The following is a 16585-nucleotide window of genomic DNA, read 5'->3' on the forward strand; positions in this document are numbered from 1 at the left end:
CTTCCTCTCCGTTGAAACCTACCAAGGGAGTGTTCGTGGGATTGATGTCGTTCTCCTGAAGCTGCAGCTTATCGAATGCATCCTTGAAGAGTATGTCCGTTGAGCTGCCGGAGTCGACCAAGACGCGCTTCACCTTGAAATCATTAATTCTTATCTTTATGACGAGCATGTCATCGTGGGGGTATTGGACTCCACGTGCGTCATCCTTGGTGAAGAAAATAGGCTCTTCTAACCTCGGTCGCTTCGAAGGATTCTGTTCTTCTCATTCTATCTCACGAGCTGATTTTTTGCCGCGGCTGAAGTGCAACCCGCAACAATCAATCCGCCGGTGATCATTTGTATTACCCCTTGAATCGGCCTCTCTTCAGGCAGCTATCTCCACGGCTGCTCATTTTGCCTGTTGCTGGATTCGGGAGCGTCTCTACCTTGCTCCCCCTACCGACCTGTTTGACTTTTATTATCATTTAGTACAAAGTTTTTCAGATATCCGCGATGGATGAGTTCTTCTATCTCATTGCGGAGGTTCTTACAATTTTCGGTGCTATGACTGTGATCTCAGTGAAAATGGCAATATACATTTATGTTTCTTGTGTTTGGGTCTCCTCTCATCCAAGGTGGCCACTTCACGTAAGAAGCGTCCTTGATCGCCATGAGGATTTCTGGTCGTCTCACGTTGAAGGGAGTGTAATTTGTTCTTTCAACTGGAGAGGCTCGGAAAGGCTGATCCGGTTTTCCTCCTCCTCGAGCAGGTTCATTTTTTTCCGCTTGTTATCCTCGTTAGTTGAGGTCTCACCTTCTCCTTTCCTCTTCTCTAATGGATTCTTGCTCTTCTGTTTCATCTCCTCCTCTGTTCTGATGAACTGGTCAGCGAGCTTGAGGAACTCAATAACTTCTTTGGGTTTGTTGGAAACCACGTGCCACTTGAACTCCTTGTGGGTGATACCTCTTTTGGCTACTATGAGTCTCACAGCGGGATCTAGATCAGGAATCTGCAGGCATGCATCGTTGAATCTCTTGATGTAGCTCCATATAGATTCTCCCTCCCTCTGGACTATTCCGAGTAGGCTTTCCTGGGACCTCGGGCACCTCTTGCTTGTAATGAAGTGCGAGGTAAAAATCAGCACGAACTACGCCTAACTCTTAATTGTCCCAGGTGCAAGGTTCATGTACCACATACGAGCTACTCCTTTAAAGGTGGTGGAGAAAGCCACGCACATATAGGGTTCATCCGCATCGGATAGGTGCATCTGTGACTGAAACGAGTCCACGTGGTCATTCGGATCGAACAACCCATCATACTTGTCCAAGGGAGGTACTTTAAAGTCCTTGGGCATTGGAACTGCTAGGAGCTCGGGGGATAGAGGAGACGACACAGAGAGGAGTGGGGTAGTCTTCATTGTTCCTGAGCTCGCCTCTTCCCTTCCTTTGGGCTGGTCGGGCTTACTTTGGACGGCAGCCCATCGAGCCTTGTGACGCCGTTTTTGTTGCTTCTTCGCTGGCTCCGCATTAGTGTTGCTAGCTTCAGTGTGGTCAGGCACTGTTTTTGCAGGGAGCTGCTCGGACTGCTAGCGACGGTCGCTACGAACTAAGGGGCCCTGTTTAGAGTCTGCTACCAGAACCTCGAACTGGTTTTCCGCAAGCGGGACTCCGAACTATGAAGGTCGAGGTGAAGCGGCTCTGATGCGCTGGGTGTCTTCTAACTTATTCACCTGTTGGGAGGCTGGAGGAGTAACCTGTCTTTCTCTCTTGCCGCGGGACGAGACCTGGCTCCCTAGAAGGTTCTGGACTTGGGAGGTCTCTCCCCAGCGAGGAGGGCGCTTGCTCTGACGGCAAGGGTTGGTTTGTTGTGGTTCCGGATGTCGAGGTGGAACCGGTTGCTGATTCTACTGATTCTGTGGTAGCGGGGGGAACTGTTGCTAGTACTGCTGCTAATAAACGTGGTGCAAGACTCGTTGTTGATATAGTTGAAACTGCTGGACCTGTTGCATTTGGGCTTGCATAGCTCGCATGCAATGTACCAGGTCATCAAGTTGAGTTTGTCCGACCACCGGGGGGATAACAGAGAGCTCGGCGAAAGTTGCACCCACCGTAAGAGGGAGTGGGGGATTCACCGGTACAGTGACTTGAGGCACATTCAACGTAAGGACCATGTCCGCAGAGAGAGGTAAAGTGAACTGTCCAATGCAAACGGTTGGGACCTAGAGTTGCCCCCCGAAGATGTTCATATCAGCACTGTGTCTGACGTTACTGGAAGATGCCATTGAAACTGGATCTGGAGTGTTTGGTGGAAGAAGGCTTTTTGAATTGTTTCCCACAGACAGCGCCAATTGGCGCCAATTGATGCGTTGCAATCTGGCTGCTCCTAGCTGGATATGAGGTGGCTTCCAGTAGACGACGGACTTGGCGGATCTGCACAGGAAGAATTAGAGAACCCAGTGGTGCTTACCCGGCGAGGTCGCTCCGATGCTTAAGTTAGTAGTGTGCGAGCTTAATACAATTTAGAAAGCAAGAGAGCTAGTAAGTAGGGATTGTGCACGTACCTCTGCCCCTAAAGGGTTGGGGTCCTTATATACTAGAGTCCTCGTGGGTTTCTCGGAGTGGTTCCAGGATTCTTGCCGTGATGAGGCCCGTTACCGAATTAATAGGAGATAACGGTGCCAATGATAAGGCATATCACTGCCGTCCGAATCGGTCAGAGAAGATAAGACCAGCTATTACGAGGCGTGGTCCCCCGAAGTAGTTCGGTTATTCAAGTTAGGTCTGTCCCAAACTTGGGTAGGTCGGGATGAGCTATCGTTCTGTCAGCTAGGTCGTGTCCACGTGTCCCTCTATTATCAGGTCGGGCCAAATCACCCTACATCACATACATAAATATATTGACTTACTAAGTAGCTAGTATACATGTTTTTTATCGGTTGTTGTATTGTGTTATTTGTATATATCCTCTGTATGGCCCCTCCTATGCAGTAATACAGATGGAACTTGGAAGTTTGTTGGTATGGCGGTATGGCCCTATGGGCAGGAAGTGGAGATTCTTTCAGTTAGCAATGCTTTTGGTAGTTTTGTGAGTTGTTTGGTTAGAAAGAAACTCAAGTTTGTTTTAATCATGGTTTTCAAAACGTGATTGGACCGGAAAAATCAGTAACCAGTCAGCTCCCAGGTCTGGTTATACTATAAATCGAAAATGCCTTAAAAACGTTGAAAAAATTAGAAAATCACTAACCCGAGCAATCGAACCGCTAAACCCTTCGACCCGGGCAGCGGTTCATGGGTTATATTTTGTTTTCATTATTTTAAATAAAATAAAAAAACAAAAAATAAAATGACATCCCCATCCCAAATCTAATGTTTAGGCCCTTTAAGGTTAAAACCCCCATTTTCGTTCTAAGTTCTAACCCTTCCCTCTCATCCCTCACACCCAGCTGACCACCTACAACGGCTAGCACCTCCGGCATCCGATGACAACAATCACTAACCGACGACAATTAATGATGATCGGCGACAACGAGTTTGCAGCGGCGGCCAACGTATTTTGCAGCACTTCCAGACTCCAGTAGTAACAGTTGTGGCAGTTGACTTGCAACAGCGAGCAACAAGTTTGCAGCGGCTGTCCGATGAGTTTGTAGTGGCAGGCGGGGAGTTTGCACTTTGTAGTGGCAGTAACACCACCATTGACGATTCTGCAAATTGTAGTAGCACTTGCAACAGAAACTTGCCTGCAACCAAGCCCGAGCCCACTATCACACCACCATTACCGACAACGAAACCGTGAAGGACCTGAAGGAATATTTTTTTTTCTGAATTTTTTTTGTGAGTTTAATTGATTCTTTGAATTTTTTTTCTTAATTCATTGTTTAATTATTTTTTCTGAATTCTTTGCTTAATTAATTACAAAGATTCACATACTCACTTTGGCTTAATTAATTTTGTTTTATTAATTTTTTTTCAATTCCTTAGTTATTTGCTATGTGAATGGTGATGATGATGATCAGATGATGTCAAAAAATGATAATACAGTACAATTTTTTCTGTATTTTTTGTATTTTTCTGTTTTTTCTGTATTTAATTTGCACTTTTCTGTTTTTTCTGTATTTTTTGAATTTTTTTTTGTACTTTTAGAATTTTTCTGTATTTTATTTTTATATTTTCTATGTATTTTGTACTGTATTATTTTTTATTTAGATAATTTTATTTTCTGTATTTTTTCTGTTTTTTATTTAATTTTATGCTATTTTTTATTATTTATAAATATTTTTTATTTTTAATTTATTTATGATGTCACAGGTCGAACAGTTTGACCCAGACGGTTGAACCATTTAATCGGAAACCGGTCCCCTGACTAATTCTGCTTAAGGTTCGTTTTTAAAAACTATAGTTTTAATCGAAATATCCGAAATATAAAATATTAATGAAATGAACATCAGATAGTCAGGTTAAATAATTTCGATTTTAACCGAAATATCCAAAATAACCAAAACAATTTCGATTCAATTTAATCGATTTTCACGTATTTTGGTTTGAGTTCGGTTTTTAAAATGTTCGTTTTCTTGAGTTCGAATTTGGATTTTTAACCAAAAGTTCACCCTTAAAAGAGAGTGGGCCACTATTAACTATTTTGGCGAATGGAGGGACGGCGGTCCAATCAAGTGATACGTCTGAGTGTTTTCAAGAGAGAGAAATTAACACTGAAGATCAATCTACAACCAGCAAGCTGCAAGCCATACAATACAAGAAAAAAGAAAATATGTGGCTGCTACCATCCGCGGCCTGACCTCAAGTATTAGCAATTTATCCAAATTACATATACTGGATGCATCCCTGGCCGTTGATGTTGAATATCCCACATTGTGTTGGAACTTGGAATGGAAGTTTTATTATCTAGGACTCATAGTTTGTAGAGGGAGGGATATCTCTCTCACTCTCACAGTCCTCTACTTTGATGGTTGGTCTACAATAATGCTTAAGTCCTGGACACAATTCACATTTTACTTAGCTTTTCAATTTAGGATCAGATACTTGGGCTTGGGGAATCCATCCATTTCAGTTTTGCACTAGACCCCATTAACTTGAGGAATTCGGCCATTTATTTTCACCCAAAATTTCTTGGAATATAATATACTAAATATAAGCGTTGCCCCTTACATGGAGGGCACTGCTCCTTAATTTTGATTCTTGATTGGACTTTGTAATTTGTATACATGTTCTGTGCCTATCCTTTGTGTGAATTAGAGGCATAAATACTTGACAGAAACAACATATTATTAGACATATCAGTGGAAATATTTGGTTACAATTACAAGGAAGGAAAAAAGAAGAAGAAATAAAAATTGACATCAAGTATTAATTTCAGTACTATGCCCGGCATCTGCATGCATGAATTAATTAGTATTTGTACCCCTTAACATACAGGCTCTCTGAAGCCAACGCACCACCGCTCCCACCGGTGTATTTGCCGAGGGTGGCAACCGAGTTTGCCTTGCACCTGGCGAAGAATGCCTCTTGGGCAGCCTTCACATTCTCCTTCTTCCCACCCCATGTCTTAAGGGTGCTTTGTTGCAGAGCTCGCCCGAATGAGAATGACAGTGTCCATGGCTTCACCACATCCAACTTGTTCATGGCATTCAGATTCAATGTCGCCTCCTCCTCGCTCTGCCCTCCTGACAGAAACACAATTCCTGGCACCGCCGGTGGGACTGTGCGCCGCAATGCAGTAACTGTGTACTCTGCAATCACCTCCGCAGCAACCTGTGGGTTGCGGAATTAGCTTAATTTTGAGCTCGATCGGAAATTAATTAATAAGTACTAGAAATTAAGTGAAGTAGAATGAAACACGGCACCGACGGCACCTTTGGGCTATCAGAGCCAGGAGTGACCATGTTGGGCTTCAGAAGTGTCCCTTCCAAAAGCACATGGTGATCATTCAATGCCTTGTACACGGCGGCTAGTACAGTTTCGGTGACGGCAGCACATTTGTTAATGTCATGATTGCCGTCGGTCAAGACCTCCGGCTCGACTATGGGCACCAGTCCATTCTCCTGACAAATGATTGCGTAGCGAGCCAATCCCTGTGCATTCTGTTGGATTGCAAGCTCCGACGGCTCATTGGGGCCTATCTTAAGTACAGCGCGCCACTTGGCAAAGCGCGCTCCGGCCTTGTAATATTGCTGGCAACGTGCCCCAAGAGAGTCGAAGCCTTGGGTTGTGGTCTCTCCCTTGGTGCCGGCGATATCGACGGTACCCTTGTCGACTTTGATCCCTGGGATGACATTATTCTCCTCAAGGACCTCCACGAATGGCTTCCCATCGGAAGTCTTCTGGTAGAGGGTCTCCTCGAACAGTATGACGCCGGAGAGGTGTGCAAGGGCATTGGGCGAGGTGAAGAGGAGCTCCCGAAGTTCTCGGCGGTTGGTCTCGATGTTCTCCACGTTGATACTGGCCAGACGCTTGCCGATGGTGCCGGTGCTCTCGTCTGCAGCCAGAATGCCCTTCCCAGGGGTGGCGATGTACTTGGCATTCTTTATCAGCTCCTCTGATTTCCATCAGTTCAGTGACGAATTAATAACAATTCAATTAGTACATATTGGCCACTGGTATCTCATGAATGAATAGTCAGTCCATGATATTATTAATTTTCTACATGATATTCATTTACCAGCTCCATTAACAACCAATCAACTTACTACAAGCTAAAAGAAAATTAAAATACAATAACAAAAGAGAGAGAGAGAGAGAGAGAGAGAAAAGATGAGGAGGAGGAGCTTCGGGTTATACCTGCATACTTTCCTACGAAGGCCGACATTGTTTCAGCTTCAAGTTTTTAGGACGACAGAAATAAGGGAAAAGACTAGAGAGTATGAACCAAAGTGCGAATACTAACGCTCACACATCACCTTTCTATAGAGAGAGAGATAGTAAATGGCTTCAGAATCCAGCTCCCCTGCATTGACACGTGTCTCCATCCTAACCTAAGGAAGGTTATCATCCACGGATAAAGAAACGAGTGATAACTCTCTGCCACGTGGCATGAACTCGTTTTCTTATATTTTCCGTGTTTTTATCTCCCCCTTTACTAATACAAATAATTTGAAATATGATGTAATGGTACGGGAGCGCTCACGCTGACTGAATCCATGAGAGCGCTATCCCTTAATTTTATTATCAAAAAAAAAAATCCATGAGAGCGCTATCGTGTTCATTATTCATTAGACCTCATCAGACAATTGACACAAAATCTGGAAAAAACTTTGGAGGACGAATAGGCCGAATGCACATTTTTTATTTTCACATAAATATTTAAAAGGTCAAAAACCCTTATTTTATACACCAATGTCTGTCCATCAATTAACATCAATTCTGAGTTCGCACCTTTGACCTAAAAATTTTAACCCTGCGCTGAACAGTCATTCTTCTAAAAAACTTCAGTTATTGAAAACGTTCTTGAGTTCAAAACTGCTGACCACAAGGAGGAATACACCGGCTACAATGCCCTACTGCCACACATTGGAAAAATCTCTTGCACTTTTTGTTATTATTCATAACAGTCTCAATCTACAGACCATGAAATGGGCCATGTTCTGTAACACTTGCATGTTGAGAATATCTATTGTTTTTTATATTATAATTTATGAAGAATAAGATTCAAAATATCGCCATGGTGAATACCATATGATATGTATTAATTTTCATGGTCACTGATACATTGCCTCACTAGAATTTGGCAATTTAGTGGTTTTGATTGGTAAAAGAGGTTTTGATTGGCAATTTAGTGGTCTTAATAATTTGTCAACAATTTGTCAAATAAAAGACATAAAAGGAATGGGTTTTGATTTATTGAAACTCTTGATAGGTAATTTTTTCGTATGCAGAGTATCAATACTTTGAAATGGGGACATGTTACGTTTCTCATGTATGGCTGTAGTCAAGGTTCAAAATATTGATACATCAGTAGAGGAATATTGGGCGTTTCGAAATTTGTTTTTTTTTTTTTACTTTTTGTTTTATTTTCTTTTCAAAACTGGTTCAGGGGAGCTGATCTAGGACCCTCCATCCCCTGAACCGGTCACTCTCAATACACCCACTGTAGAGGCGTATCGAAAAGGTCCTGGAACGATACATATCAACCAATACAGGCTGATATGTAACGATACTTTAAACCTTGGCTGTAATGTCTTTGTATAAAGGATGCAGCAAACATTTTGCCATCAAAAGATCAGAATCCCATTTATGGCGAGATGTCCCAAATGTCTTGTGAAGAGGAAGTAACCAACATTCTATGGTAAGCAGATCCAAACTCAGATTTTATAGCTCCCCTCACTATTTTTTTTTTATATCCCCAAACTTTACGTGGAGGGGCGTCCACCTCAAATTTTATTAACCATTATCAAATAGGGGAGGTCATAGCCCGCCTTGCCCCATACCCAATACAAAAAGCACTCATCACCACCCTCTCAAAATCCACCCTTAAAAGAAATTAAAAAATAGAATCAGATTTAACCAACTCTCAGAATGGGAAGATTAACATAATTCTCATGCAACAATCTTTTAAGCTTTGGTGGGGTATGAAGTACGGAATTAAAAGTTGCATTGCTTTTCAAATTCACACCCACATTTGCAAGATAACCTGCACACCTATTTCCTTCTCTGAACGAGTGACCAATAGAATACCTCATGTTACCAAGTATTCGTTTGATTTTTATATAAATGTAGGCTATTGACCATGGGTAAGATGTCCCATTAATGATGCCGACTAACACCTCATTGTCACTCTTTCTAATTCAGTGATTCCAAATTGAAGACAAAAGTCTAACCCATCTAGAAGAGCCAAAAACTCAGCTTGAATGGAGGAAGTAGTCATAGAAATTGTAGAAAGCAAAACAAAAACCTCGCATGTGGGATAGAATTGATAGGACAATTTTATTCTTTATATAATCATCTTCAAAAGATAGAACTTCATCGCATGTGGGATAGATTCATGTTTCTTCTTTTTTCTCCTTACTAGCAGGTTAAAGCCATGAAAAACCATGATATAAACAGTTTTCTGAATATAAGTAATGAAGTCTTTCTTATTGACAAAAAGAAAGATTGAAAAAGTGAAAACTTCCAAACCCCCCCCCCCATCCCCACACACACAAGCAAAAATTGCACATGATCTCAATTAGAGTTACAGTCATGCAATTCAAGAATCACAAGATCGCCAATGTATACAAATTACAAGAGATAAAGTGAAAATGCTTAGCTAAATGAAACAAATAAACTAAGAGCGGAATCCCAAGGACAGATTTTTATGAGTGATGAGTGCCAGAGTTGTGATGAAGGCGTGCAACAGAATACCCCTGTAAGACATGCGATGCGACAACCAAAGTTTGAAATTCGAACCAGCAATAGAAAAAGCATCAGGTGGACAAGCAAGAACTCTCCATAAGCAAATCAAATGGCCATTTAGATCATGTTTTAACAACATGGAATTCACAACCAAGCATCCTCAATCCTTTTAGGTACCCAAGCCTCGGGAAAGATTACATTGATGATAGATTTGTTCACTCGATGTCAAAATTACTACAAAACTGAAGATGTTTCCATCTACAATGGGGCCACCACTTGCTGCTCTTCATCATCATCTGTGCCAAAATATCGATCTCCAAACTCCCCCATACCAGGGATGACACGGAAATCATCATTTAAACCAATTTCAATCTCAGATGTCACAATCTTAATTCTTGGGAAGCTCTTGCAGACTACATGGACCCCTTGAGGTGCCTGTGGAGGTTAAAAAAATATAGTAAAACAATATAACAGTAAACATAACGAAGGGACTAAGAAACATAATAGAAGCCAAGTATCAATGAACTTGTGAATTGATGCATTAGAAACTTATTCCAACTAATCTACTGATATCAACTGTTTTGTCATTAATGCAATTGCAGGCAAAGCTAAGCATATCATCTAATACGAATACGAGTTCATGCACTAAAGAGATTTTGGCAAGGATGCAAGCAAATTTGTAAAATCTTATCCTTTTTCCACCCCCACTCAAGAGAAACAAAATAACTAAAATAAAATAGCATACTCCTCCAGATGTACATTAACTTACAGATATAAGATTCAGAAATATGATATTTGATTCAGGTACGCCCTTCCTTATGAGTAAAGAAATAGCTTGAACAGCCGAATTCCCTGCCAAAACAATAAAAATAAATACTTCAAACAGGACCAACCCAGCCAACCAGAAGATAAATTTCATTTACATTTGGATGGCATGTATCCAAATCAGGTATATCAACAATATAAAGCTGCATTTGTCTAGCAGTATCCCCCAACAATAAATTTATGCAAACAGATAAAAAAAATATAAATATTATCAAATAATCAGTTGACTTGATATACAAGTAGAAAAGGCATCAAAGCCCACAGGAGACCCATATCACCCCTCTACACCCAAGGTTCAAAATATCGATACACCGGTAGGGGCGTATCGGGTGATATCGATAGTTTTTTTTACTTTTTTTTTTCAAAACCAGTTCAGGGGGACCAGTTTAAGGCTCCTCCACCCCCTGAACCGGTCAGAACCCCGATACACCCACTGTAGGGGCGTATCGAGGAGATCCCGGAACAATACATATCGGCTGATATGGGCCGATACGTATCAATACTTTGAACCTTGAATAGACCTAAGGCCCAATCATCTTTAGCTGCCTGCACAAAGCCAGCTAAGTATCAAAGATTCCTAATTATACCCACAATGAACCACAAATATGAAAGAATATATTATGGAACTGATATTCAACATCCTCAACCAATGTTTTAAAACCTGACCCCAAGATCAGCCTGGACATGGTTTTCTCACTGTGTAATGGTTCACTGGTTCATCTGTCTAGGTTGAATGGGTTGACTGTCAAAACAAATGGTGTGTTTCTGGCCCTCACTGGGAATTGTAGGTTAAGTTTCTAGCCCTTTATCATCTTCAGAGGATCCATCACTCGTTTTTTCTCTGTTTTGGCACATCTCACTTCTTTCTCTAATTTTGTCTTAATTTTAATATATGTCCTCTAATATTTTATTATAAAAAAGTCAACTGTATAATATAATACAATAAATTTATTTTCTATTCAAATGGTTCTGATGGGATACTGCCCACCACAGAGGCCTCTTCAAGGGAGACCTAAACTCCTAAGAATAGAAGGAAAGAAGAAGAGAAATGAGATAATCCAGGTCTACCCTACTCCTTTATTCTCAGATATTTATAGAGTTTACAAGGATATCACAAGACATGTGCAATAATACTGTTCATGGCTGTCCTTGCATACAGAAAGCGAATGGGAGGGCGTTCGGCTTCCTTCACTGGGCTGTCCTGCTCTTGGGCTTCAAACAGCAGAGTGGGCTGAGCCTTGGGCTGGCTAGTAGTCTGGTCCTGAGATGTCACATGGACCAGGGGCTCAACAACTCGTCCCCTCTTCAAAACAACCTTGTCCTCAAGGTTGAATCCTGGAAACATCCTCTTAAGGGTGTCACAATCTTCCTACAATGCATCCAAACCACCAAAGCTTCCCTGTTAACTGTTCTTCCTGTTTTGACCCACCTCAGATCTTGAACCTCCATCGGATCAGGTTGCAGACGCCCCTCATCATTGAACTCAGGCAGGATGGGGCTAACAACCACTTGGGGACCCACACTTTTCTTTAGTAGGGAGACGTGGAAAACAGGGTGAATGTGGGAGGATAAGGGAAGGTATAGTCTGTAAGCCACCTCCCCTACTCAGCCCACTATGTGAAAGGGCCCAAAAAAACTGAGGTGCAAACTTAGGTCACTTCCTGTAGGCAACCGACACCTGGCAGTAGGGCTGGAGTTTCAGATACACAAACTCCCCTTCCTGACATATGTCACTGGCCTGTGCTTCCTGTCATACTAGGCCTTCATCTGTTGCTTGGTACACAAACCATCTGATATGTCACTGAACTATTTGACTATCACGAGACCAGACATCTCCTTTGCAGTCAATGTGGTGAGCCAATTTATGCAGAACCCTTGGATACCTCACTGGGATGCAGTTCTTAGAATTGTAAAGTACCTGAAAGGAGCTCCAGGCTGTGGGTTATTGTACAAACCAAGAGGAAAACTTGAAGTAATTGGGTATACAGATGCAGTGAAGGCCCAAACACATGTTCACAACCAATCACAATCAATCAGTCCCCAAACACACATATGTCCCAGACGCTACAGCCGTCCCCAAACACAGTTGATAGGTACAGAAACTTTTGTTCTTGTTCACACCACTACTGACTTCACAAAACCATGAATCACACTGACATTAATTCAGCAACTCACTAACCACATACAAGCCCTCTTGAAGCTGCTCAATAGAAATTGAGCATCACAAGCACCACCACACAACCATAGCTGTCACACATAGTATAGATCTGTCTGATCTTTTCAGAGGGCACTACAAGTCCAAAAAAAACATCAACTACTGCCACTGCAGTAACCTGTCATTCAATTCAGGTCACTTGTGACCAACAAAGGCTTCAAAACAACTACAGACCCACATAAAAGAGTCAAACATACCTTTACACCACTCGGCCACTGTAAACACAGCCTGTTCTTGGACCTTTTTCCAAGAACCAAGGCTACAAACAACCTAGTTCTCTAGGTTCTGATCAGTCCAAGCAGATTTTGAAGGCTTTCAACCCATAAATACCAACAGCACAAAAAAAAAGGTAACAAACCTCCGATGGAGAGCTTCAGTCGACCATCCACTTCTGAAGTCGTTTTTTTTTTCTTGAAAAACAGTCTAGTTCTGCGCAGAGGAAGGACTGAAGTGTTCTCAGGCCTAGGTCGAATCTGTGTTCTCCATTTTCAGCCCAGAAAGAAGAAAGAAAAAAAAATGAGGTCACGAACAGAGAGGAGCAGGGGAGGAGATTTAGAGAGCAACGTCCTGCTCTAATACCATGTTTGTCCTGTAGCTACAGTAGTTCGAACCAGGAGAAGAGCAGAAGAAGAAGAGAACAGTCGAACATGATAGCCTAAACCCTATCAGTCGACCCTAATATGGATTAGCCTCTAATTAGTAGTACAAAGACTAAATTGCCCCCACTTAAGTATGGGACAGGAAGTCTCTATTAAAACTGCCACATAAGCACATAACTTAACAGAAATAAAATGGCTAATCTACCCTTATTCGGCTAGCTCTAACAGGCTGTAATCACCAGGTGCCCCTTGAAGAAAAGATCTGGGCCCACTAAGCGGAACCTGGGAACTACGACAGGGTCCTCTTTGAGCTTCTGGGCAAGTTTCTGAATTCATTCTAGTGGGCTTCCTCCTTTAGCTTGGACAGTAAAGGAAAGCTGGGTCGGGATTCACTCAACATGGCCACTTCATGGCTGCAGGACAAAGCGTTCACCGCCTTGTTCATTGGGTCGGGCTTGTACTCTACTCAGTAGTCAAACCCCAACAACTTATACAACCATTTCTGTTAGTCCAGGCTGTGTACTGGCTGCTCTAACAGGTGTTTGAGGCTCTAGTGGTCCATGCGAATGACAAAAGTGTGGCCCAACAAATAGGATCACCACTTCAACATAGAGAGGACAACTGCCATCAACTCTTTGTCATATGTAGATTTCAACTGGGCCTGGGTAGATAACATTTTACCAAAGTAGGCGATGGGTCTACCCTGTTGCATGAGGACTGCACTCACACCTGATTTAGATGGATCATACTTCACTACAAACTCTTGTCAAAAAGTCCAGTAGGGAGAGGATGGGGGTGTAGACAGAGCTTGTTTGAGGGCCTCGAATGCTGTCTGGACCCGTGTGTTCCAATGAAATGCATTCTTAAGTAACTGGGTTAGTGGGCTTGCCAACAGGCCATAGTTCTTTATAAACTGCTGATAGTAACCAGTCAAGCCCAAGAACCCCTTGAGGGACCGGATAGAATTAGGTGTGGGCCAGTTCACCACCACTGTAATTTTGTCAAGATCAGCCCTAACCTGGCCTTGAGAGACAATATCACCCAGGTAGTGCACCTTAGTCTGACTGAATAGGCATTTGCCTTCCTTGGCATAAAGCTGATGCTGCCTTAAGACCCCCAAGGTAATATTCAGATGCTATAGATGGGATTCCCATCTGTTACTGTACACCAAAATGTCATTAAAGAATACGAGGATAAATTGCCGGAGGTAGGGCCGGAATACATCATTCGTTAAGGCTTGGAAGGTGGACGGTGCATTAGTTAACCCAAAGGGCATAACTAGGAACTCATAGTGCCTATCGTGAGTTCGGAATACAATTTTTGGCACATCTTCCGGATGGACCCGGATCTGGTGGTACTCGGCTCTCAAATCTAGTTTCGAGAATATTGTTGCAGCCCCTAATTCATTCAACAGCTCATCTATCACCGATGTGGGAAATTTGTCCTTTACGGTGATACAGTTCAAGGCCTGATAGTCCATGCAGAACTGCCACGTGCCATCTTTCTTTTTGACTGGCAGGACGGAAGAGGAAAAAGGGCTGGAGTTGGGTTGTATCATCCCCCTTTTGCTTCAAATCAGTCACAATTTTCTCAATTTTAGACTTCTAAAAATGGGGGTAGCAATATGGTTTTACATTGGTCGGCCCAGCCCCTAGCATGAGAGGGTCTTATGGTCTTGGTCCTATTTTGGTGGAAAGCCCATGGGTTCCTAGAAAACATCTCAATTAATTTGCAGTGGTCTTTGAAATTCGGTGGGTTCCCTCCTGGGGCGTAGGCCCATTGGGCCTAGCTGATGGTGGAGGGTTGGTCCAACCATGTCCATTCCTAGGTAGAGAATGACAGGTGGGGAGAAATGGTGGCTCTATTCGAGTGTCAGACTCAGTTCCTCTTGTAGTGAGGGCCCCGGGTAGAGGCCTTGGAGAGTGCAACTTTGCTCGTCTACTGTGAATGACATGGAGAGATGGGCCCAATCGCAAGTCACTGGGCCCAATTGTTGAAGCCATTGGACGCCCAAAATGATATCAGGCCCCCTCAACTCCAACAGTTACAAATCAGCTTGAAACTGATGCCCTTGTCCTTGATTTTCACCGCTTTACATATTCCATCACAACTAAGTTTGTGTCCATGGCCACATGGATCGAGAAAGGGGGTATGGGCTCTACTACCAAGTGGAGCTGATCAACCAACTGCTCTAAAACAAAATTTAGAGAACTTCCACTATCCACTAATATAGCCACCTAGTTACCCCCAATCATCGCCCTAAGCCCCGTGGTGAGAGGTGAGGAAGAACCAGTCAGAGCATGGACAAAAATCTCTGGTTCTTGCTCTAGTAATTCCTCGTCCACTGTCGAGGCCCCATCTTCAATAGTGAGACCCCCTACCTCATAGTCATTTGGCTCCAGTAAAAACAATTGAGGTTTCTTGCAACGGTTCTTAGTCCAAATTTGTCATCACAATTATAGAAAAGTCCATGTTTGCGACGTAACTGCATCTCTGCCCAGGTAAGATGCCTTAGGGGTATACCATTCAATCCAACCGGTGGGGGGGGACCAGTTCAGCTTTGGTTGGAGGCAGGGGTGGATTCGAGCCGAGCCGAGCCAAATGGTCCAAGGCTCGAGCTCGGCTCGGGACTGTTCTACAAGGCTTGAGCTCAGTTCGAGCCAAAACCTTGAGCTTGAGCTCGAGCTCGACTAGAGTCAAAAATTCATAAGCTCGAGCTCAGCTCGGCTCGACTCAAGCTCAATTTTGAGAAAAAACATTTTATAAAAATAAAAAATTATATATAAAAATACTTTTTACTTGATATTTAAAAAAAATAAGAATTATAATAATTAACAATTATAATATTTTTATTATATATATTATTTTCTATAATTTTATTTTATTATATTATATTATATTATAATATATATATATATATATATATATATATATATTCGAACCGACTCGCGAGCCTCACGAGCTAAACTCTAGTAGGCTCAAGCTCGAGAAGCTCGTGAAAAGCTCGGCTTGTTGCCACCCCTTGTTGGAGGGGACTTGATGATGGGTCCGATCAAGGTCGACTTAATGACCCAACTAAGCTTGTCCAGTCTTTCTTCATGCAGGCAGGCCAAGTGGGACACCGCATTAGCAGTGACTGGTTGCAGGGCCTTTATTTCACATCTAATCTCATCCCTTAGTCCCCCTAAGAAGGCCCCCACCAACACTGATTCAAGCCACCCATATACCCGAGAAGCTATCCTCTTGAATTCATTTTGATATTCCCTCATCATTCCCATTTGTTTTAGTCTTGACAGAGCCTCATCAAAGTTCTTGAATCCCAATGATCCAAAATGGTAACAGATAGCCTCTGTAAATTCCAACCACCCAATCTAGGGGTTGGAATGCCAGTACCACTTTAGCCATTGGATGGCCTCCCCTTCCAAATGGATCGAAGCCATCGACACACACTGGTGCCCAGGGATTTCATTTATCTCAAAGAATCTCTCCACTCTAAATATCCAGGAAATAAGGTCCTCACCTAAAAACGTGGGAAATACCAACATGGCCATCCTCCCTAGTCTAGCTCCTATATGCGAGTGGCCAAAGTGGCTGGAACCTTCACTATCCCCTTCACGCTAGTTGG

The 16585-nt window shown here is 42.6% G+C and overlaps 2 protein-coding genes across 5 annotated transcripts in view; both read right to left on the minus strand.

Annotated features, from left to right (window-relative positions):
• Positions 1-5241: 5241 nt before the first annotated feature.
• LOC148874983 (fructose-bisphosphate aldolase, cytoplasmic isozyme 1-like) lies at positions 5242-6877 on the minus strand. Its single transcript, XM_088964571.1, has 3 exons — positions 6772-6877; positions 5847-6529; positions 5242-5745 (listed from the first exon to the last, which is right to left on the minus strand). Exons 1-3 carry the CDS (start codon positions 6797-6799, stop codon positions 5383-5385), a joined length of 1074 nt encoding a protein of 357 aa, XP_088820697.1. The 5' UTR covers positions 6800-6877; the 3' UTR covers positions 5242-5382.
• Positions 6878-9145: 2268 nt separating this feature from the next.
• The window catches only part of LOC148874984 (uridine kinase-like protein 3), a 34166-nt gene continuing 26726 nt past the window's right edge, over positions 9146-16585 (minus strand). For all 4 annotated transcript variants that reach the window (XM_088964756.1, XM_088964757.1, XM_088964758.1 and 1 more), the window contains 2 exons: positions 10091-10173; positions 9146-9756 (listed from right to left, as the gene is read on the minus strand). In XM_088964756.1, the coding sequence (XP_088820882.1) occupies positions 9580-9756; positions 10091-10173 (260 nt within the window). In that variant the 3' untranslated portion in view covers positions 9146-9579. The remainder of the gene's footprint in view (positions 9757-10090; positions 10174-16585) is intronic.

Source organism: Nelumbo lutea, chromosome 1 (assembly GCF_056320005.1).
Source record: "Nelumbo lutea isolate HS-2025 chromosome 1, American lotus-T2T, whole genome shotgun sequence".
NCBI lineage: Eukaryota > Viridiplantae > Streptophyta > Magnoliopsida > Proteales > Nelumbonaceae > Nelumbo > Nelumbo lutea.

What these genes read in the sequence shown, in the direction of transcription:
- LOC148874983 (XM_088964571.1), bottom strand. Translation starts at nt 6,799, where the DNA reads ATGTCGGCCTTCGTAGGAAAGTATGCAG. An exon ending in CTTCGTAGGAAAGTATGCAG is followed by an intron (nt 6,530 to 6,771) that starts GTATAACCCGAA and finishes GATGGAAATCAG; the next exon opens with AGGAGCTGATAAAGAATGCC. An exon ending in CTGGCTCTGATAGCCCAAAG is followed by an intron (nt 5,746 to 5,846) that starts GTGCCGTCGGTG and finishes CGCAACCCACAG; the next exon opens with GTTGCTGCGGAGGTGATTGC.